General features: G+C 46.5%; 1 protein-coding gene across 3 annotated transcripts in view; it reads left to right on the plus strand.

Annotated features, from left to right (window-relative positions):
• CNOT10 (CCR4-NOT transcription complex subunit 10) overlaps window positions 1-3,574 on the plus strand; it is a 58,291-nt gene extending 54,717 nt beyond the window's left edge. For all 3 annotated transcript variants that reach the window (XM_086365677.1, XM_086365678.1, XM_086365679.1), the window contains exons 16-19: window positions 272-307; window positions 498-625; window positions 2,135-2,210; window positions 3,111-3,574. In XM_086365677.1, the coding sequence (XP_086221803.1) occupies window positions 272-307; window positions 498-625; window positions 2,135-2,210; window positions 3,111-3,262 (392 nt within the window). In that variant the 3' untranslated portion in view covers window positions 3,263-3,574. The remainder of the gene's footprint in view (window positions 1-271; window positions 308-497; window positions 626-2,134; window positions 2,211-3,110) is intronic.
• Window positions 3,575-24,176: the final 20,602 nt, after the last annotated feature.

A 24,176-nucleotide genomic window follows, 5' to 3' on the forward strand; every position in this document is an offset into this window, starting at 1 on the left:
TGATTCTCCAGGGAAGAATATTGGAGTGGGTTGCCATGCCCTCCTCCAGGACATCTTCCTAAGCCAGGGATCGAACCCAGGTCTCCCACACTGCAGGCAGATTCTTTACCGTCTGAGCCACGAGTGTTGTTAGAACCTCCACTACGTAGAAAAGGAAATACTGTGACAGATTGCCTCAATATTAGATTTCCATTTCATAAAGAAAATTAAGTGTTTGGAAAATATACTCTTTTTGTCTGGCCCCCTCAGATTTATGTTCTTGTCTTTGTAGGATCAGACAAAGGTGAAAATGAAGCAATGGAATCCTGTAAGTAAGACATTTTGTAAAGACTTCAGTAGCCCAGACTGCTTCCCAAAGACTCACCCTCGAGCCTCCATGGCCTTCCTCTGCCACCCGAGGACAGCCAGGCTTACTTCTGGGCAGCTTCGCGGGCGGTGGACGGGTTGCCTCCGAGCCCCGGCCTGGCCTCTTCACGCGGGTCTGCTCTTCTCCCCAGCCGGGAAGCGGGCCCCTCAGTGCTATCCCAGTTCCGTCAGCTCGGCCCGGACCGTGATGCTGTTCAACCTGGGCAGCGCCTACTGCCTGCGGAGCGAGTATGACAAAGCCCGCAAGTGTCTCCACCAGGTGAGGCTGGGCCGGGCCGGGCGCCTCGTGGAGCAGCCATCAGGGGCTTGGAATTGCTGGGCTCTGTCATCCTGTTTGCCTTCTGACTTCTGGTCAGTTTGTTAAACACTGGAATGTGACTCCTCCAGACATACTCTTTTTAAAAAATACTCACTTGGCTGTGCCGGGTCTTAGCTGCAGATGCAAGGTCTTTAGCTGCTGCTTGTGGGATCTAGTTCCCTGAGCAGGGACCGAACTCAGGCCCCCTGCACGGGGAGCATGCAGTCTTAGCCACTGGACCGCCAAGGAAGTCCCCAGACATTCTTGCAGCGCACACAACTGACTGTTGTTGCAAATGAACCTAGGCACCTAATGGAGAGTTGTCCTGAAAATTTTAATCATCAATATTTCAAAAGATTGTTAACCATATCTATATCAGTGCTCAGTTAAACCAATAATGAATGGTGTTCCATATAGTTGAACCCAAGGCAGCTGTAAACCTTGCATACTAAAACAGTAACATATCTGAGACATATTTTAAGTGAAAGGAACAAATAAATGCACGACACTTTCTATGTAATCCCTGTATATGCATAAAGGACCTCTGGATGAATACACCAGAAGCTGCTAACATTGGCTTCGGGGATGACAGGAGAGGCGCAGAGTAGCTGGAGCACTGAGGTGGGAGACTGTTCCCTGGATACCTGTTTGCTTTTTAGTTTTGAATTGCGTGAATCTCTGTCCACTCAAAAAGTTAAGTTACAAATAAACCTTTTTAGAAAGAAGGGTTCACAAAGTCAGTACCCAAGAAATTCTGCACACGATAAAAGTCTCTGGCGCTGTGTAACTAAACTAGACCTCTGACTTCTCCCACCCAGAGGGGCCGAAGCAGCCAGTCTCGGGAACTTTTGATCGGGGCTCTTTAGGTCCCCTGCCCCTCCTTGGACCAGTCACAGGCAGGGACCCAACCTGTAGTAGGGGAACAGGTACTGCCATCAGCAGCCCCAGAGGGGTTCCACAGAACTGGGAAGGGCTCATCCTCAGATGCATGTTAATTCAGTACTTTCCTGGCGGTCAAGTGGTTAGGTCCACGCTTCCACAGTAGGGGGCATGGGTTCAATATCTGGTTGGGGAGCTAAGATCCTACAAGGCGCAGGGCATGACCAAAACAAAACAAAAAACAAGCGTAGGCAAGAGCTAGAAAAATCCCAAGCAGGAGAAGACCAAGAAAGAAGGAACGCTTTCTCCTGTTAAGAGCTAGTTACGGACTAAGCAAGGGAAGATAAATATGTACTGAAAATTACATGTCTAGTTTAATTGTGAGGGATGAAGACAGACAGCTGAGGGCCATCCAAGCAGAACTGTAGTGTCCCAGTGAGCTCGAGTAAGTTGGCTGACTTGACATTGGTAGGTTGACATTCTTTTTCTTTTTTTGGCATTACTCGGAGTTTGTATCTTTTTTTTTTTTTTTCGGAGTTTGTATCTTAAGCTACCCGTTTCTCATGGGTCTCTCTTTTGTTTTGAATGAAGGCGGCCTCAATGATCCATCCCAAAGAGGTGCCCCCTGAAGCCATCCTGCTGGCCGTCTACCTTGAGCTACAGAATGGTGAGTGGTTCTTCTCTTGACTACAGCCCTGCAGAGAGCCAGAGATTTTTGGTGTCTGCTTTTCCTCTTAGAAACGGAAGAGATATTAACCATCACATTCTTGTAAACAAGGGAGTTTCTGATATCTTACAAATTCTTAGTTCTTGCAGGTTAAGTGTATATCATTTTATCTGTGAAAATCCAGAATAGCATAACTTCTGACAATTATAATTCATCCCTACTAATTAACCTTTCTCTCAGGCATCCAAATGACTCTTAATTGAGAACCTGAGACAGAGTGCAGTGGTTTTGGGTTGTACACCTTAGTGTTTTAAACACAGATGTCGTTAATAAGCTTTGCCGTAAGCCAGTTCCTGCTGAGGATTTTTTATTCAAGCCTAAGTCCAGGTCATGCCTCTGAGGGCATATATGACCTAGAAGAAAGGCTGTGGGCCCTACATGAGAGATGATGTGAAGTAGAAAAGGAGAGCTGAATGGGAGAGATGAGGGAGGACAGAAGCATTAAGAGTTGTTCGTCATACCCCCTTGCTGATCGTGGAAATCCTTACGAGCCTCCCCTCTTTTTATTGCTGAAGAAGGCGCCCAGCAGGCCTCGTCCTCCTGAAAGGCGTGGCAGGGTTAGTGCACAGTCTAGAGCCCTTTTAAGTTCTCCAACTGGGCTCCACCTTAAAATCAGTACAGAGCTTCTAACAATTCTGTCCCCTAGCTCACACGCTGAATTTCTTAAATCAGCATTTCCCAGGATGGCGCAGGGGCATTACGTGATTCTAGTGTCCAGCAGCGGCCGCAGACCACTGCTCTTCTCCATCGTCTTTTCCTCCCTTTTGAGACTTGACGGGCTTGCTTTGTTAGGTGGTGCTATTGTTATATGCTTTTTTGTAATGGGGAGTGTTTTTATAGGTAATACCCAGCTGGCCTTACAGATCATCAAAAGGAATCAGCTGCTCCCTGCAGTGAAAACACTCTCTGAAATGAGAAAGAAGCCAGTGTTCCAGCCCGTCCACCCGATCCAGCCCATCCAAATGCCAGCGTTCACTGTGCAGAGAAAGTGATAGTGTGCCCGTGGAAAACTGTTACCTGAGACCCAGGGGAATATTTACAAGCCTTTTTAGTTGTATCACAGCAAAATGAATAAAAGACAGATGCTGAAGGGTGCTAGTTTTGAAGACACAATTTTGAAACGATTTTAACCCCTGATTTTTATTTTATTTTATTTTTTTTAATTTTTTTGGCTGGAAGCTTAATACAGTTAAGGATTCACAAACTCATTTTCATCTGTTTTCCGTATAATCTTTGCTAGATTATTCATTTTAAGCCATTATGTGATATATCTGTCAAAGGCAATTAAAACAGTCTTATCAGAACAGTCTTGTTAAATACATTTTGTCTTTTTTGCAATGGTTACAATATGTTGGCATTCAAGATTTCATGTTAAAGTTTTAAAAATGGATACCACATCATGAGCAGATGAGTAGCCAGGCCAGAGGTTGCGCAGGGCAGAAGGCAGGGGAGGCTGACGTGTCATGACCTAGTTGTGACTGAAGGGGCCAGAAAATGCATATAGTAAGACCCATAGGGCTAGTCAGGTTGGGTTAAGAAGCATTGACTGATAGGAATTAATTACGGCTTAAAAATTACAGATGACAACAAACAGCATTCAGGGCACTGGCCACGTTCACCCTCCTGTACCGTCAGGCAGAAGCACCAGTTAGGGAGTCTGTGAGCAGGGAGTTGAAGGCTCATTGCTAATCACGTTGCAGATGCAAACAGGAACTTAAAAGCTTCTTTCTCATAAAAGACAGGTATGTGTTGTGGGATTGACCTGGCCAAAATTTGTCCATAAGGTCAATACGTTAAACTTAAAAGCAGGAAAAACAAAACACTCTGCAGACTGACTCTGGAGAACCTGGGTGACCTCCCAGTCAGTATCAGGCTTGGTGGCCTCATGAAAGCTGGCCATTCAGGATCATCCCTGCTGCCAGCATCTCTCTAGTTCCTGACCTGGAAGACCGGGTTCACACTAGCTGAATGTACACGGTTCCTCAGTTTTCACAAATGGGAGAGGGGAGCGTTTAGAGAAGCACATGGTTTTATCAGAAACTGCATCTGAATTATTCTGTTGCTGAAACCAAACATTTTAGTTAGGGATCTATAGGAACTGAGTGTGATGTGACCAGACACTACCCAGGAGTGACTCGGAGAAGGGGGCGCGGTTTTCCTTCCGTTTGAACGTGGGATGGGTGTGCACAGGTCGCCTGCTCTTGGCATGTGCCAGTTGCTTTCCCTGGTGACTCTGCAGTCAAGAGTCCGCCTGCCTGTGCAGGAGACGCAGGTTCGATCCCTGGGTCAGGAAGATTCCCTGGAGAAGGAAATGGCAACCCACTCCAGTATGCTTGTCTGGAGAATCCCATGGACAGAGGAGCCTGGCGGGGCTACAGTCCATAGGGTTGCAAAAGAGTCAGACACGACTTAGTGATTAAACAACAAGTTGTTTTATATACAGAGTAGATTCCTTCCTGGAGGATACAGAAAACAGAGGTGGGGGCCCTCTCGAAGCCTTTTCCAGATGAGATGGGAGTCGTAGGCTGCACCGGTATTTGTCCAAATCTGCAGGAGCTGCTTCCCCAAGCCCCAGATCTGCAGCAGGTCTGTGGGACCCACATGTGTGCCGCAGGATGGTGGCAGCTTTGCCTGTTGCTGTTCAGTCGCTCAGTCGTTTCCAGCTCTTTGGGACCCCATGGACCGCAGCACACCAGGCTTCCCTGTCCTTGACTGCCTCTCCAAGTTTGCTCAAACTCAAGTCCATTGAGTCATTGATGCCACATCTCCTGTCACCCCCTTCTCCTCCTGCCCTCTGTCTGTCCCAGCATCAACGTCTTTGGCAGTGAGTCAGCTTTTCGCATCAGGTGGCCAAAGGATTAGAGCTTAACCAGGGCATTTTCCAGACAAAGCCCACACGCTTCATAAATTGCGAGCCCACCAGGTCTTGGGAGCATATGGGTGGTAGAAGGCCTGTAACTGAATCGAAGGCAATACATCTTTGGAGACATCTCAAGAAACTGAAACTTCCCCCACTTGCTGATTAGTTAGCGGGAAAGCAGGAAGATCTAAGAGGCAGATGAGGCCCCAGGTTGCTGTTTAAGAATACCCTTGGCTGTGAGTAGCACAAAGTGGATCCGTGACTTAAAGATAGTCTCTATCCCACTTGAGAAGGGGTTCCGAAGGCAGCTGGTGACCTTGGCTTTGGTGCCCAGTGATGCTATCAGGGACTGAGCTCTGTTTTCCCACAGAGCATCTGGACGTTTGTCCCCCTGGTCACAGGATGTTCCAGCATCATATCTGCACTGAAGCAAGAAGACGCAGGCAAGACCTCCCTGGGAGTCCAGTGGTGAAGAATCCTCTTGCCAGTACAGGGAACACAGGTTGGATCCCTGGTCCAGGAAGATCCCATGCACCGCGGGGCAACGAAGCCCATGCTCCGCAGCAAGAAAAACCACCACGAGGAGAGCCCTGAGCTGCGCAGCGAAGAGTAGCCCCCACTCACCGCAATTAGAGAAAGCCCGCTCGAAGCAGCAAAGACCCAGCACAGCCAAAAATAAAATTTGAAAAGAAGAGGGTAAAGGCACCCTGTCGTGATCAGAAACCATCAGGAACAAAGTTTCCCCAGAAACCCTCAGCAAACCTCAGCCTCCATCTCCTCTGTAGTTCAAATCATGTATCCATCCTTAGCTGCAGGTGCTGGTACAACGCTGCACGTCTTACGAGAAGGCTGGTGAAGCGTTTTCCCAGCCGGAGCGCTCTAGATCTGATGCACTGTTGTCAAATTCTGACCCCAGCAGTCCAGCTCTCCCCTCCACAGCCGCCCTCAGCAGATCTGGGCGCAGTAAATGTAGGCTCTTCACCTCTGTGACTTGTCTTTCTGAGCCCATCAGCCAGGAAGTCTTCTCCCACTCATTTTTTCCACCAGAGTCTGAACCACCATCTCTGCTAATGGAGGGGCTTCCCTGGTAGCTCAGCTGGTAAAGAATCCGCCTGCAGAAAACAACAAAATTCTGTAAAGCCATTGTACTTCAATAAAAGAAGAAAAGAATCCTCCTGCAATGCAGGAGACGCTGGTTCGATTCCTGGGTCGGGAAGATCCCCTGGAGAAGGGATAGGCTACCCATTCCAGTATCCTTGGGCTTCCCTGGTGGCTCAGCTGGTAAAGAAGCTCCATATTCTGGCCTGGAAAATTCCATATAGTCCATGGGGTCACAGAGTCAGACACAACTGAGCAACTTTCGCTTACTGCTAATGGAGTTAACCCTAACTGTGCTGAGAGGTTTTAGATGCCATGTCCTGGAAGTTTTTCCTCACTGTCCCAATTTCTCCACCCACCCTCCGCCTCCCCCAACCCTTTGTGTCTCGATCATACCTTTCTTCTATGGTAGATGATGTTCTGCAGTTTAACAGGTGGGGGCTCTCAAAGGGTGGTCTCATAGCTGATGGGGTTGTGGATTCTGAGACAGCCCTCCTTAGCTTTTGTTCAAGCCCCACCACCTGTTCAGCAGCCCAGTGGGCCAGAATTCACGGCATGGGTCCCTTCACAGACTGCACAGGGCGGTCCCCAGCAGAGCCAGTGCCTTTAAGGGTCTCTCCTGCCCCGCTTGTACCCCCACCCCCTTCTCAGAACAGCACTCTGGGTGTTCCCACCATGCAGAACCCCTTATGGGCCAGTCTGCTGGGAGCTCTGCCCCTAACACAACCCAAGTGCCTTGATCTCTGTTGAGCTTTTTGACCCTCTGCACAATGAAGCTAACTTTCCTCAGGGCCTCCTGTGAAAATTAAAATGAGATGCCCGAATGCAAAGCCATTCACTACAGGTGAGTGCATTTACCTTCCTGTTGCCCAAAGGACCTGCTCAGCCCAGTCATCCTCGATGACTTGGAAGCCACCTGGAGGAAGGTGACCAGTGCCATTGGGAACCCTAGAGCCAGACTGCTGGACTGGCTTCAAATCTCAGCTCTCTCACCAAGACAGACTTGATCTGCAACATGGTATTTTACCTCTTTGTGCCTGTTTCTTTCTTCATCTGTGAAGTGAGGACAATAACAGTCCCTCTCTCACAGACTTCGAATGAGGTTTAAAGCCCTGGACATTGTTGTTGCCGGATATGAGCTCCAGCTGTTCAAAAGGAAATTCTTAATTTTTTTACTGTGTAATATGAAGGATAATCAAAGCAGACTGCTGAGCCACTGGAACTAGGGAGTTGGGTGGTAGAGAGCGAGGGGACCCTTCCAGGTAAATGACTGCCTCCTGAGCTCCAGCTGTGTCCAGTGTCTGGGCCACAAGGAGTGTTCAGTATATAGGGGTATCATCCTATGTTCTCATCCTATACGTAACCTGCATCACCCAGGCCCTCCTCCTTTGACAGGAGGTCGCTTCCCCACCTTTTCCTCCTCTCATCGGCACCGCAGCACAGCTCCAACCCCCCAGAGAGGTCTCTGCACACCAACCACTCCCCTCTCCCCACTGAACCTCTCTTACATCCAGCGTGTTACATCCAGACTGGAATCTGCTGTCCCCCAGAGTGGTCACCATTTCCCATCCCTAGGACTCGGCTCCTGTTTCAGTGTGTACACACTCTGGCCCTTTCACTCGGCCCCTTGGTCCCTAACTCCCAGGGAGATTCCCTGCTCTGTCCCAAGCCTTCATTCATTTCACACATGCTACCCAGAGGTACTTCGGGGATGGTAAGCTTTTCGGGGGAGCCCCCGTGGTAACCTGGCGGATTTTTCAGTCTGAATCTACTTTTCTTCATCATCTTTTCTTCCCCTTCCTGGATCCTGAATACTTTGAAAACAGGACTGTGTACAGTGTGTGGATTGTTCTAGATAATAAAGTCTGCAGCACAGATTCTGGGTGCCTTCCTTTCTGAGGAACTGCTTCTCTCAAGGTGGGGATGGCTTATTAACATAATCCCAGGGTTTGCGGGGGGCCTCAGCATCCTTGACCCTCTGAGCCTCATCAAGCCACTTAAATAGTGACCCAGCATGGGTGGGTTACTGGTCAAACTCAGCCAGCCCAGCCTAAAGGAACCAAACCTATACCTTCACAGAGCAGTTTGCACACTAGGCGTGGCTTCCTCCCTGGGAAGAACCGGGCCGACGTGCCGGCTCCTGGGTGGGAGTGGGAGTGCCCCGGGAGGAGGCACCGCAGTTCATTAGCCCCCTCATTTGGGGCAAAGGGGATCCGTGTGGTGACAAACAATTGTCCAGGAGGATTTAGGCGGATTTGGCCAAGTGTCCCTGTGGGCCCCAAGCCTCCTCCTAATCCAGTCCACATTTCTGGCTACTTAGGATCACATTAAATGTCAAAGCCGGCGTTTAGGGAAATATCTACATTTCGGATGCATCGCCCTAGTCAAAAGAAAAGCTGGAGCGAACCTTCGAGCATTTGGCGCGAGAGGCGCTCTGTGTGGTCCGAAGTGTGAATGGGGAGAGGGGGGCGGCGCCCTCGCGGCCTCCCCGCCCAGGAATGCGGGCTTTTCACATGTAGAAAATGCTAATGCTTTGTCCCAGCCTCGGCCTCCCGGAGGCGCGGAGGCGCCCGGCCGGATTGTCCCAGCTGCATTTGCATGTGAGCGGCCCCTGGTCCCCGCGTCCCCACCCCCTGCGCGCCCCGGCCTCCCCCAGCGCGGCTTTCCTGGGGCTTGTGGGACTGCGCGCCGGCCGCCTGCAAGCGCCCTCTGCCCTCACTGAATCCCTGCTAAAGCCACAGGTAGCTAGCTACTCTGGACGAATAGCCTTTCCCCGGAGGCAGCAGGCAGGTGAATTTTATTTTTTTTACTCCCGTTTCAAAATTTTATTTCACACTTTCAGTTACTTTATAGGACACAGTGTAAGTCCATCGAGGCAGATCAAGAGTTTGCATGAACCATCCTCTCCAGTCTCCGCGATGGTCTGTGGCAAGAACCTGGCGTTTGATGTGACATTTTTCCCCCCCAGGGGCTGCAAAGTCACCATTACTCGCGCGGCTCATCCTCAGAAGGAGGAGCCGAGGGCCCGCAGGTGGCGGGGGCAGGGGAGACTCCAAAGGACTAAGCGCGGGCCGCGGCGAAGGCGCGCGCGGTCTGGGAGGAACCTGCTCGGCCAGCGCGGTGCGCGGGCCTCGGGGCTCAGGGCGCCACCTGCTGGCGGCTGGGTCGACGCCGCGAACCGGCCCAGAGGAGCCGAGATGGTGCCGGCCCGGGGAGCCCCTCTTTCCCCGCCAGGCTCCACGTTTACCGGCTCGGAAAGCCATCCCACCCGAGGGCGCCGCGAATTGGCGACCCAGCATGTCCCAGCGCCGAGCTTTCGTTCTGGCCGACACCCGGGGGCCCAAATGCAGGCGGAAAACATAACTGAGATCCTGCCCAACAAACGTAACTCCCTTCCCTCCAATCCTTACAGTGTTTCTTTGATTAATTACATTCCTTCTCATTTTACTAATTTTCTTATATTTATTGTGTTGGCTTTATTTTTAGTTGTTATAGTAATTTTCTTCTATTTCATTTTTGTTTCGTTATTCCACTTTATTATTTTACTCGGCTTATTATTTCATTTTATATTCATTTTGTTTTTACTAGCTTTATTTCATTTGATCTGCTTTTATTTTCTCTTTATTCTATTTTTTATTCATTTTATCTCATTAATTCATTTGTTTTTATTGTCTATTACTTTATTTGTGGTTGAAGGGAAAAGATGGATATCTTTTTCATCCTGTCCTGAGGTGTATGTATTTTCCTGCCTCTGAGTTTTAATAGTGAAAATGAATACACTTCAGCTCATTATTTGCAGTGTCTGTCTCATCTCCACAACTAAATTGGAAGCACCTGGAAAGTCGGGAACAAGGTTTGATGTCATCATTCGGCCAGGGACATGTGTTGACCAAAAGCCATTAATAAATATTTCTCCAGTTGACACAATGTGCAACCCACACTGCATGTTTGATCAATCATATATTTAAACTCCATCAAGGTACCTGCTCTGGGCACAGACTCCCAGTCTCTAGAGCTCCAAGCCAAAATTAGGATGGGAGACAAGGACCCAGGAACTGGAACAAAGCATCATGGAGGAAGTTTCATTCACTTCAGGTGGTCAGGTAGAGGGGGCAGGAGACAGCCGCAGGTGACTGGACCTCAGGGGGTACGTTTCAGATTAAATTAGGAAAGAAGTTCTAAGATGTGTTTTGTTTTTGTTTTTCTTGTCACACTGCAGTGGGTCTTAGCTGCTGGAGAGAGAGTGGTATGTAATTTGAGGTAGGTAAGGGTTCATTTGTCAGCGCTGAAACCCTATGGTTCTTTGAGTTCCACAGTGCTCCCCACTTCCCCAAAGACCTTGTGCAATAAGGTGTATGTCTTATGTTATTTGGAGGGAAGAGAAAAATGAGTCACTATTTGCTATCAGTTCTCTGGAAAGCACTGTGAATTGCACTTACGAATTTTCACCTTCAGATCAGATCAGTCGCTCAGTCGTGTCCGACTCTGCGACCCCATGAATCACAGCACGCCAGGCCTCCCTGTCTATCACCAGCTCCCGGAGTTCACCCAGACTCACGTCCATCGAGTCAGTGATGCCATCCAGCCATCTCATCCTCTGTCGTCCCCTTCTTCTCTTGCCCCCAATCCCTCCCAGCATCAGAGTCTTTTCCAATGAGTCAACTCTTCGCATGAGGTGGCCAAAGTACTGGAGTTTCAGCTTTAGCATCATTCCTTCCAAAGAAATCCCAGGGCTGATCTCCTTCAGAATGGACTGGTTGGATCTCCTTGCAGTCCAAGGGACTCTCAAGGGTCTTCTCCAACACCACAGTTCAAAAGCATCAATTCTTCGGCGCTCAGCCTTCTTCACAGTCCAACTCTCACATCCATACATGACCACAGGAAAAACCATAGCCTTGACTAGATGAACCTTTGTTGGCAAAGTAATGTCTCTGCTTTTGAATATGCTATCTAGATTGGTCATAACTTTCCTTCCAAGGAGTAAGCTTCTTTTAATTTCATGGCTGCAGTCACCATCTGCAGTGATTTTGGAGCCCAGAAAAATAAAGTCTGACACTGTTTCCACTGTTTCCCCATCTATTTGCCATGAAGTGATGGGACCGGATGCCATGATCTTCGTTTTCTGAATGTTGAGCTTTAAGCCAACTTTTTCACTCTCCACTTTCACTTTCATCAAGAGGCTTTTGAGTTCCTCTTCACTTTCTGCCATAAGGGTGGTGTCATCTGCATATCTGAGGTTATTGATATTTCTCCCGGCAATCTTGATTCCAGCTTGTGCTTCTTCCAGTCCAGCATTTCTCATGATGTACTCTGCATATAAGTTAAATAAACAGGGTGACAATATACAGCCTTGACGTACTCCTTTTCCTATTTGGAACCAGTCTGTTGTTGCATGTCCAGTTCTAACTGTTGCTTCCTGACCTGCATACAAATTTCTCAAGAGGCAGATCAGGTGGTCTGGTATTCCCATCTCTTGAAGAATTTTCCACAGTTTATTGTGACTCACACAGTCAAAGGCTTTGGCATAGTCAATAACGCAGAAATAGATGTTTTTCTGGAACTCTCTTGCTTTTTCCATGATCCAGCTGATGTTGGCAATTTGATCTCTGGTTCCTCTTCCTTTTCTAAAACCAGCTTGAACATCAGGAAGTTCACAGTTCACATATTGCTGAAGCCTGGCTTGGAGAATTTTGAGCATTACTTTACTAGCGTGTGAGATGAGTGCAATTGTGCAGTAGTTTGAGCATTCTTTGGCATTACCTTTCTTTGGGATTGGTTGAAAATTGACCGTTTCCAGTCTTGTGGTCGCTGCTGAGTTTTCCAAATTTGCTGGCATATTGAGTGCAGCACTTTCACAGCATCACATTTCAGGATTTGGAATAGCTCACCTGGAATTCTATCACCTCCACTAGCTTTGTTCGTAGTGATGCTTTCTAAGGCCCACTTGACTTCACATTCCAGGATGTCTGGCTCTAGGTGAGTGATCACACCATCGTGATTATCTGGGTCGTGAAGATCTTTTTTGTATAGTTCTTCTGTGTATTCTTACCATCTCTTCTTAATATCTTCTGCTTCTGTTAGGTCCATACCATTTCTGTCCTTTATCGAGCCCATCTTTGCATGAAATGTTCCTTTGGTATCTCTGATTTTCTTGAAGAGATCTCTAGTCTTTCCCATTCTGTTGTTTTCCTCTATTTCTCTGCATTGATCGCTGAAGAAGGCTTTCTTATCTCTTCTTGCTATTCTTTGGAACTCTGCATTCAGATGTTTATATCTTTCCTTTTCTCCTTTGCTTTTTGCTTCTCTTCTTTTCACAGCTATTTGTAAGGCCTCCCCAGACAGCCATTTTGCTTTTTTGCATTTCTTTTCCATGGGGATGGTCTTGATCCCTGTCTCCTGTACAATGTCATGAACCTCATTCCATAGTTCATCACACACTCTATCAATCAGATCTAGGCCCTTAAATCTATTTCTCACTTCTACTGTATAATCATAAGTGATTTGATTTAGGTCATACCTGAATGGTCTAGTGGTTTTCCCTACTTTCTTAAATTTTCACCTTATCTTCCCTCAACTTATTATTCTGAAAAAGATTAAATTTATGGAAAAGATGAAAAAGAGGTTTGGTGAACACGCTTATACCCTAGATACACCAGTTAACACTTTGCTAATATTTGCTTTGGGCTTTCCAGGTGGTGTAGTGATGAAGAATCCCCCTGCGAATGCAGGAGACTTGGGTTCAGGTTCGATCTCTGAGTCGGGAAGATCTCCTGGAGGAGGGGCATGGCAACCCACTCCAGTATTCTTGCCTGGAGAACCTCATGGACAAAGACGCCTGGCGGGGTATAGACCATGGGGCCACAAAGAGTCAGACACGAGTTAGTGACTAAACAAAAAGCTCACATAGGGTGTCTACTGCCTGGCATGGGCTGGGAAGGGTAGAAAGAAAGAAGCTTTCTTCCAGTCCTGAACCCCGTGGCTCCTGTAGCCACAGCCAGCAGTAGGGCCAAGGGTCCTTCTTGAACACCATTTCTGCTGTTCCCACAGGAAAGGACTCCGTGGGAATGGCAGGGTTGACAAGAAGCCTGGTGAAGACACCGCCCAGATATGACTTTCGGTGAGGCTCTTGTCATTCAAACTGGGCAAAAGATGGGTTTCTAATCCATGAATTTTGGGGAGGCGTCCCATTCTGCTTTTTCATTTGTTGGTGTACCATCTCCTTGCCCACCCTCTCCTCCTGGATCTGGCTTCAGGGAATGTAGGGAACATTCACTCTGAAACCCAGCAGCCTGGGTCCAGATGCCAATCCCACTTACCACTTCCTGTGTGACTTTGGGTGAGTTACTGCACCTCTCTGTGCTGCAGTTTCCTCATTTGTAAAATGGCACCAGAGTAATAGGAACCCCATAGGCCTGTTATGAAGCTCAAGTGAGTTGTTCTAGGAAAAGAGCCTGGCACCTAGTAAGTACCAGTTCAGTGAAGGTTAAACAAATGAATGCAGAAGCTACTATAAAATGCCTTGTGGAGATCCTGAGTCGGGCTCTCTTCTGCAGTCTGGGAGAGAAAGAAGGATGGGTTCATGGCAAAGTCCTGGGCATTGCTCTGCTACTTCCTGGCTGTGTGACTATGTGCAAATTGCTTGCTCTGTCTGGACCCCAGCTTCCACCTCTATAAAATGAGAGTGATGCCCACTTCAGAGGGCAGAGTCAAGAAGTGCTTCCTTAGCAAAGCTGCTCAGCAGATGGTCTCTAGCTGTTTCAAGAGGGGTGTCCTGAGTTTTTGATTTCTGCTTGTTAAAAGCCAAGGTGCACTGCTGTCATGAATTAGGGGGAAAAGAGCCTCCCTTGGCTGCCCCTTGCCTGGAGTTGTTTCTAAAACTTTTCCCACAGCAGAAGGCAGGCTGAGGTTATGGGAGGAAATCAGGGGTCCCCAACCTCTGGGGTCTAATGCCTGATAAAATGAGGTGGAGCTGATGTAATAATAATAATAGAAATAAAGGCCGCAATCAATGTAGTGTGCTTGAAGCCTCCCCACACCATGCCCTCTACTCCTGGTCCTTAGAAAAATTGTCTTCTATGAAACCTGTCCCTGGTGCCAAAATGCTTGGGGGCTGCTGGGGACTAGGACCGCAGAGAAGGGTCCTCTGTTTCAATCCCCCCACCCCTTTTTTTGATATTTCTCAATCTTGAGGAGGAATGGGTACAGAACAAGAAAGGGAATACAGTTTTGAACACAGAGGTTAACATAAACTCAGCAGAGGAATTTGGTTTTGGTTCCATTTCCATTCCAATTTGTTCCAACCCTTCAAGGGAATGGGGCAACCACCACTTACTACTTCCTGCTGAAATGGGGTGTTGTTGCTGTTGTTTGGTTGCTAACTCCTTCTCTTTTGTGACCCTGTGAACTGTAGCCTACCAGCCTCCCTCTATGCATGGGATTTCCCCAACAAGAATACTGGAGTGGGTTGCTTTTTCCTTCTCCAGGTTATCTTCCTGACCCAGGGATTGAACCTGTGTCTCCTGCATTGGCAAGTGGATTCTTTACCCACTGAACCACCAGGGAAGCCCAGCCTAACTTGGGGAATGGACACAGAGTTGGAAATAATCTCAATTTCCAAGCTTAGCATCAGTATTTTATATCATGCAAACATTGCCTCTCTCTGATTATTTTGTCATAGCACCTGGACAAAATTTTGAAAATGAGTAGACATTACAATGAGGATAACAATCAAAATGTATTTTTGTACTATTTTCTGAATGTATCTTTTCCACCCTGGACACTGGGGTCAAAAATATGGTTTGGGGGCTTCCCTGGGGGGTTCAGTGGTAAAGAATCCACCTGTCTATTCAGGAGACATGGGTTTGATCCCTGTCTGGGAAGATCCCACATGCTGCAGAGCAGCTAAGCCCATGCATAACTATTAAGCTTGTGTTCTAAAGCCTGAGAGCAGCAAATACTGAGCCCATGTCCCGGAGCCCAAGCACCAATACAAGTGAAGCCCATGCACTGCAACTAGAGAAAAGCCCACACAGCAAAGAAGACCCAGCACAGCCAAAAATAAATACATAAAATTATTGTTTTTTAAAATAATATACGGTTTGAAGGCATGTCCCTTGTGGTGCAGCAATTAAGACTCTGTGCTTCCACTGCAGAGGCCTCAGGTTCTATTCCTGGTTGGGGAACTAAGATCCCACATGCCAAGTGGTTCAGCCAAAAGGTTTTTTAAAATACCAAAAGTAAAAAAAATAATAATAATAAAATGAAATATGGTTTGCAACAAAACAATAGCTTTCCATAATATTATTTAAATTTCTTACCCAGTCCAGCAGTATGATCTGAAAGTTATCAAGTGTTTCTAATATAATTTAATATACCAAATAATCCAATTTACTTTACTATTTTTCCTGAGATGCCTCGGGGCCCTTGGGAATACTCAAACTTAGCTAGAGAAAGAAACGTACAGTCTGTTATCAAAAAAAGCCCCATATTCCAGGAAATTTTTGTTCTTTTAACAGGGAGAAAGAAAACCAAATTCCAGGGAATTTCCTGGCTGACCAGGGGTTAGGACTCAGTGCTCGCACTGCTGAGGATGCAGGTTCAATCCGTGGTCCTGAAAGTAAGATCCCACAAGCTGCATGGCAGAGCAGGAAGAAAAAAATTCCCATCTTCTACGAGTGTACTATTAGTAACAAAGTTGATTTACCTAATTAAATCCATTCTAATTTTAATCACTCCTGACAACCCACAAAAGTCTTCTCTTAAAGTTCCCTTTTCTCACAAACCTTTTACCACTTTTTGTATCCATACGATCTGTCTCTTATTTTTCCCCATCCAGAAACAGCTCTTGAACAAAATTTTCACCATTTTTCCTCAACAAAAACATCTCCATTCTGTATACCTTTTCTCACCTACAACGCATATAGTTCTTTACACTCTGAAATGCTTTCCTTGTCATGCTAGTAGCGTTCATTACATATTTACAATTTTTAACCCTTAAAAGCCTTAACAAAACCAAGAAACAAGTAATTGAATTGTTATACCAGCATTTTACTTAACATATTCCCTAATCTCCAAAAACTTAAATTTTTCTCATAGCACCCTTTCTCTTTAATGTGGAACAAGAGTGTTTAATAAACCCCAAACATCTTTTGAAGTTCTACCGATTAACCTAAGACTGAAGTCTCAGGCAAAGTGGGCTTTGTTTGTATTTTAAGGACACGATAAGAGCTCACGTCAAGCTTTCTCCTAGGCACATTTTTGTTCTCTCAGGATTAGAATTCTGAAAACAGTATTTTATCAGCCCAGCTTTCTCTGCTACAAAAATTGTCCTCCACATCAGACACAAATCACAACCAATTTACAAAATGCCAAAATAGCACAGTTCATACTCAAAAGAGAAGTTATCCGGGTGCACGCTGGTGGACTTAGAGGTGTCTTGGAGCTTGTCAGCTCTCCTCAGAGGTGTCTTTTCGTCCCACCAAGGAAAAGCGTAGTATGGTCGTAAGGGCTGAGCAGGGGAGAAACAGAGAGGATCCCCAAAACAAATGGTTTCCACTGGGAACGTCCTCTCAAACCTCCTCCTGGGGCCAGCGGCTCCTCACAGCCTACCCAGCGCGTCATGAAGGTGGTGCCTTGGCTCGGGAACGACTCCCTCCCTGGAGCCCGATGCTGCAAGAACACAGCCTGACATTGGGCACCAACACCTGTTAGCGGGACTTCCCTGGTGGTTCAGTGCCTAAGACTGCATTCCCAATCCAGGGGCCCCGGGTTTGATCCCTGATCAGGGAACTAGATCTTAGGTGCTGCAACTATAAAGATCCCGCATGTGGCAACGAAGCTCCTGAGTGCTGCAACTCAGACTCAGCGAAGCCAAAAAAAGTGAGTAGGCACTCCAAGACAGGGCCAGATCTCCAAAATGCAATGCTCCTTAGCATACAGATATATATAGTAAGTAAGTGAAGTCGCTCAGTCATGTCCGACTCTTTGCAACCCCATGGACTGTAGCCCACCAGGATTCTCTGTCCATGGGATTCTCCAGGCAAGAATACTGGAGTGGGTTTCATTTTCTTCGCCAGGGGATCTTCCCGACCCAGGGATTGAACCTGGGTCTCCAGCACTGCGGGTAGACACTTTAACCTCTCAGCCACCAGGGATATAGATGCATAGATATGGGTTCAATGCCTTTCAAAAGTATAAACTTTGGAATCCAATAAAATAAGATTAAAGAAAGAAAAAAAAAATCTGTTTGTAGGTCCAGGTGCTCCCAGCTTAAAAGCCAGCAAACAAGCAAGAAACACCTGGAATAACAGGCAAACTTGGCCTTGGAGTACAGAATGAAGCAGGGCTAAGACTAATAGAGTTTTGCCAAGAGAGCACACTGGTCATAGCAAACACCCTCTTCCAACAACACAAGAGAAGACTCTACACATGGACATCACCAGATGACCAACACTGAAATCAGATTGATTATATTCTCAGCAGCCAAAGAGAGAGAAGCTCTATACAGTCAGCAAAAACAAGACTGGGAGCTGACTGTGGCTCAGATCATGAACTCCTTATTGCCAGATTCAGACTTAAATTGAAGAAAGTAGGGAAAACCACTAGACCATTCAGGTACGACCTAAATCAAATCCCTTATGATTATACAGTGGAAGTGAAAAAATAGATTTAAGGGACTAGATCTGATAGAGTGCCCGATGAACTATGGACGGAGGTTCGTGACATTGTACAGGAGACAAGGAGCAAGACCATCCCCAAGAAAAAGAAATGCAAAAAAGCAAAACAGCTGTCTGAGGAGGCCTTACAAATAGCTATGAAAAGAGAAGTAAAAAGCAAAGGAGAAAAAGAAAGATATACCCATTTGAATGTGGAGTTCCAAAGAATAGCAAGGAGAGGTAAGAAACCCTTCTTCAGTGATGAGTGCAAAGAAATAGAGGAAAACAATAGAATGGGAAAGACTAGAGATCTCTTCAAGAAAATTAGAGATACCAAGAGAAGATTTCACGCAAAGATGGGCTCAATAAAGGACAGAAATAGTATGGGCCTAACAGAAGCAGAAGATATTAAGAAGAGGTGGCAAGAATACACAGAAGAACTGTACAAAAAAGATCTTCACAACCCAGATAATCATGATGATATGATCACTCACCAAGAGCCAGACATCCTGGAATGTGAAGTCAAGTGGGCCTTAGGAAGCATCACTACGAACAAAGCTATTGAAGGTGATGGAATTCCAGTTGAGCTATTTCAAATCCTGGAAGATGATGCTGTGAAAGTGCTGCACTCAATATGCCAGCAAATTTGGAAAACTCAGCAGTGGCCACAGGACTGGAAAAGGTCAGTTTTCACTCCCATCCCAAAGAAAGGCAATGCCAAAGAATGTTCAAACTACCACACAATTATACTCATCTCACACTCTAGCAAAGTAATGCTCAAAATTCTCCAAGCCAAGCTTCGGTAATATGTAAACTGTGAACTTCCTGATGCTCAAGCTGGTTTTAGAAAAGGCAGAGGAACCAGAGATCAAATTGCCAACATCTGCTGGATCACTGAAAAAGCAAGAGAGTTCAGAAAAACATCTATTTCTGCTTTACTGACTATGCCAAAGCCTTTGACTGTGTGAGTCACAATAAACTGTGGAAAATTCTTCAAGAGATGGGAATACCAGACCACCTGATCTGCCTCTTGAGAAATCTGTATGCAGGTCAGGAAGCAACAGTGAGAACTGGACGTAGAACAACAGACTGGTTCCAAATAGGAAAAGGAGGACGTCAAGGCTGTATATTGTCACCCTGTTTATTTAACTTATATGCAGAGTACATCATGAGAAACTCTGGGCTGGAGGAAGCACAAGCTGGAATCAAGATTGCCGGGAGAAATATCAATAACCTCAGATATGCAGATGACACCACCCTTATGGCAGAAAGTGAAGCAGAACGAAAGAGCCTCTTGATGAAAGTGAAAGAGGAGAGTGAAAAAGTTGGCTTAAAGTTCAACATTCAGAAAACAAAGATCATGGCATCTGGTCCCATCACTTCATGGCAAATAGATGGGGAAACAGTGCAAACAGTGGCTGACTTTATTTTTCTGGGCTCCAAAATCACTGCAGATGGCAACTGCAGCCATGAAATTAAAAGACTTTTACTCTTTGGAAGGAAAGTTATGACTAACCTAGACAGCATATAAAAAGCAGAGACATTACTTTGCCAACAAAAGTCCGTCTAGTCAAGGCTGTGGTTTTTCCAGTAGTCATGCATGGATGTGAGAGTTGGACTGTAAAAAAAGCTGAGCGCCAAAGAATTGGCGCTTTTGAACTGTGGTGTTGGAGAAGACTGCAACCACCAACACTGCAGTTGGACTGCAAGGAGATCCAACCAGTCCATCCTAAAGGAGTTCAGTCCTGGGTGTTCACTGGAAGGACTGATGTTGAAGCTGAAACTCCAATACTTTGGCCACCTGATGAGAAGAGCTAACTCACTGGAAAATACCCTGATGCTGGGAAATATTGAGTGCAGGAGGAGAAGGGGACCACAGAGTATGAGATGGTTGGATGGCATCACTGGCACAATGGACATGGATTTGGGTGGACTCCGGGAGTTGGTGATGGACAAGGAGGCCTGGCATGCTGCAGTCCATGGGGTTGCAAAGAGTCAGACACCACTGAATTACTGAACTGAATTGAACTAAAACAAGCAAGGCTGGTGGAAAGGAAAATTAGCTTTATTTTGGATGCATGCAACCTGGAGAGTAGGGCGGACTCCTGTCCGAAAGCCAACTCCTCCCCAACTCCACACAATCCTCGGACAAAAGCTTTCATAGGCTCCTTGCAGAAACAGCATGGTCAGCTCTAACGGTCATCTTGAAATTGGTCACAGGTGGTCTGTCCAGCATCATCTTGATTGTCTTAAGTACAGTCAGTCTTCAATTCCAGGGTCAGTTTGTCCCCATTTCTTTGATGCCAGTTCTCAGAATTGTGGTAGCGTATGGCTACACATACGCTACATGGCTACAGCTTGGTTCTCATGTAGTTAACTTCTTCCACCTGGTGGGGGTTTCAGCCTTTAGCACACAGCTCACAGGATATGGTTCAGAATATTATCTATCGCCCTTGAGGAGAAACTGAAGGTCCTTGACTTTGCTTAATGACTAATCCACTATTAGTCATTAAGTTAAAGTTCAACACCATTCAGAAAACTAAGATCATGGCATCCGTTCTCATCACTTCATGGCAAATTATTGAGTCTTGTTGAACTGTTTTCCTTTATTTCTGCATTCTCTCACTTGTCTGATTACACATTCTTTGGCTAAAGGTTTTCCACAGACCAAAGGCAGGAGGAGGACATGGGGAGCAAGGACCACACAATTCTGCTCCACTTCAAAACCTTCCTTTTGGGGAAAAGGCCTGCCCAGAAGGCTGCCCTTTGTCTGGAGTCTGAGTTTTCCAGGCATCCTCTCTTGGGGAAGGAAATAGGGGTTTTATTCCTTTCTGCCCTTCACTAAGAACAGTGTGAAAATCCCTGAGAAAGCCAACAGCGGCTGGGAGTTCCCTGGCGATCCAGAGGTTAGGACTCGTTGCTTTCACTGCTGTGGCCTGAGCTGGATCCCTGGTCAGGAAACTAAGATCCTGCAAGCTGTGTGGCAGGACAAAAAAAGAAAGAAAAACGAACCCTGGCTTTGTGGATCAGGAATCTGAGGTCAATAGCAGCCCCCATTTGGCCTGTCAGTCCCTCAGATACCATCGAAGTGGAGTGGCTGTGGCTAGTTTGATATTTCTCGTTTGATAATTGTTCTGTCCACTTGAAGTCAGAACGTTTTCTAGAACTCTCAGTATGGGTTGTCTTTATCTATCATCTATCTATCTATCTATAACTCTAGTCCAGGCCAGGCTGATCAGGAAAATAGTGGGCAGGATTCTAGGAGGAAATAACAAGCTTTGGTTCACGGATTCATTCAGTAAAATTCATTCAGTTAAGTTCAAGTCCTCTGGGCCAGAAACAACTCTGAACAGTGGGACTGAGGCCAGAACGGTGGGATTGAGGCCAGAATTCGGGAGAGAAAGTCTGCTTTCCTTGGTATGCTGCTGCTGCTGCTGCTAAGTCGCTTCAGTCGTGTCCGACTCTGTGCGACCTTGGTATAGTCCTTCGTAATTTGGGGAATTTCAACTATTTTTCAGTTTAGTTCAGTCGCTCAGTGGTGTCCGACACTTTGCGACCCCATGAATCGCAGCACGCCAGGCCTCCCTGTCCGTTGCCAACTCCCGGAGTTTACTCAAACTCATGTCCATTGAGTCAGTGATGCCATCCAACCATCTCATCCTCCGTCATCCCCTTCTCCTCCTGCCCTCAATCTTTCCTAACATCAGGGTCTTTTCCAATGAGTCAGTTCTTCACATCAGTATTGGATGCGAAAGTATTGGAGTTTCAGCTTCAGTATCAGTCCTTCCAATGAATATTCAGGACTGATTGCCTTTAGGATGGACTGGTTGGATCTCCTCGAAGTCCAAGGGACTTTCAAGAGTCTTCTCCAACACCACAGTTCAAAAGTCAACTATGTTTAGCTGTTCAAAAAAAATTTGTAAAGGAAGAACAGGGAGGCTAATATGAGTAGCCAACAGGAGAATGGTCTCAGGACCCCCACCCACCGAAGGCAGGGGCCTTAAATATGACAGGTGAGTTTTGGGAGCCCAGAAAACCCTGGTGGCTGGCTTCCCTTCATAGGCCTACCAGAATTCCCTTTGCTGGGAAGCGAAAGGACATTTCAGGACTTCCCTGATGGTCCGGTAGGTAAGATTCCATGCTGCTAATGCAGGGGCCTGGGTTCCATCCCTGGTCAGGGAGCGAGATCCCCCATGCTGCAACTAATCAGCCAAATACATAAATTATTAAATATGTTTTAAAAAGAAAGAAAAGGGGGCTTTTTTTTCTTTTCTTTTTTTGCCACACCATGCAGTATGCAAGATCTTAGTTCCCCAACCAGAGACTGAACCCATGTCTCCTGCAAGAGAAGATCGGAGTCCTAATCACTGGATCACCCAGGAATTCTTAAGGGATTTCTTCATTATGATCCAAAATAGACATGAGTTTAGGGTGCTGCTTGGCTGGACTTTCTCACCTTCAGAATCCCACTCTGTTGGAGAAAGCCCTTAATTAGGTGGAACAGCCCTGACCCAACCTGCAGAGCTAGTGTCTCTCTTTTTAGAGAGTGATCCCACTGAATTAAAATTCAATTAATCCAACTTTAAGGGCAAGAAAGACTATTTGTGAAAAATCATTAAACAGCACATAAAATCCTTTGAGGAAGGGGGAATACTAGATACAGCCTGGCTTTTGTTAAGACACTTTGGGCCCAATGAGTTAACTTTTTTGAGGAATTTTAACAAGATAGTGGTCAAAGTGGAATTTGTCCATGTCGTTTATTTAAGGTTTTACAAGGCCCTGCAAAGAGTCCTCCCCTGAGTCTGGACAAGAAGAGGGTTTAGTAACAACGTGGTGAGACCTATCAGGAAACCAAGCAACTGGCCTTGATGCTCCAAAAATGTCAGGTCTTGGGAATTCCCTGGTGGGCCAGTGGTTCAGACTCTGGGCTTCCACAGCAGGGGCCATGGGTTCCATCCCTGGTCAGGGAACTATAATTCCCCCATGCCTCGTGGGGCAGCCAAAAAAAAAAAAAAAAAGTAAGGTCCTAAAAGACACAGGAGGGCTGAGGGTCTGCCCTGATTAAAGAGGATTGTCCTCCTGAATAGCACAGGAAACTCTGCTCAGTGTTATGTGCCAGGCTGGGTGGCAGGAGGGTTTGGAAGAGAATGGATTCATGTGTATGTATGACTGAGTCTTTTGCTGTCCACCTGTAACTATCACACATTTTTAATCAGCTATTTTCCAATATAAAATAAAAAGTTAAAAAATAAAAAAATTTTAAAAGTGTGTATTTTGCTCTCTGCGCCCGCTTGCGCCCAGACCCCATCGGCTGGGCCTTCTGGGTCGGCGGTGCGGGTGTATTGGGCTCATTGCATGGAACGAAGGCTAGTGAAGGCCCTGTGGCGGCCTCCATGCCCAAGACCTCCAGGCCTAGAGAGGTGGAGCTTCGAGAGGCTGAAGAGAGATTCTCCCAGCAGAGCCACTGGGCTGCGGGGATTCCCTTCCTAACAGGGCGGGCAGGATGTGGGGCCATGTTGAAGTTGGAATGACCTCAGAGGCTAAGGAGAAAGCACTGCCTTCTGAAGACTCTGTCCTTCTTCAGGAAGAGGAGGAAATGCCCAGATTACAGGGGCTTCCCTGGTGGCTCAGTGGTAAAGAATCCGCCTACCAATGCAGGAGACACAGCTTCGACCCCTCGTCTGGGAAGATCCTACGTGCGGCGGAGCAACCAAGGCTATGCACCACAACTGTTGAGCTTGTGCTCTAGAGCCTGGGAACAGCAACTATTGCACCTACTAAAGCCCATGAGCCCTAGAGCCTGTGCTCTGCAACAAGAGAAGCCTCTACAGTGAGAAGTCTGCGCACTGCAACTAGGCAAGAGCCTACGTGCAGCAACGAAGACCCAGCACAGCCAAAACTAAATACAATTATATTAAAAAATAATAATAATAAAATAAAAGTGTGTATTTTACTGCTGAAAGAAATAGAGACACATATAAAAATAATAATAAAATAAAAGAGGATTGGAGAGACAGGAGCTCGGACTGTGGCCTGTGGTCCTGGACTGGACCCTAGGAAGGGAAAAACAAACTCTCCCGGAAAGGAGCTGATTGAGACAACTGGCGAAATGTGAATACAGTCTGTGCATGAGATAGTAGTCTTGTAGCAATGCTAAATTTCCTGATTTAGACACTGTACTTTGGTTACATAAGATAATGTTTGTATTCTTAGGAAAGGCACAGGAAGTGATTAAGAACAGAGAAGGTCATTGAACTCCCTCCCAAATGGTTCACAAAAACAATTTTTAATCTA

Source organism: Bos grunniens, chromosome 22, assembly GCF_055505025.1.
Source record: "Bos grunniens cultivar Pamir isolate PY7600 chromosome 22, Bosgru_T2T1.0, whole genome shotgun sequence".
Taxonomy (NCBI): domain Eukaryota; kingdom Metazoa; phylum Chordata; class Mammalia; order Artiodactyla; family Bovidae; genus Bos; species Bos grunniens.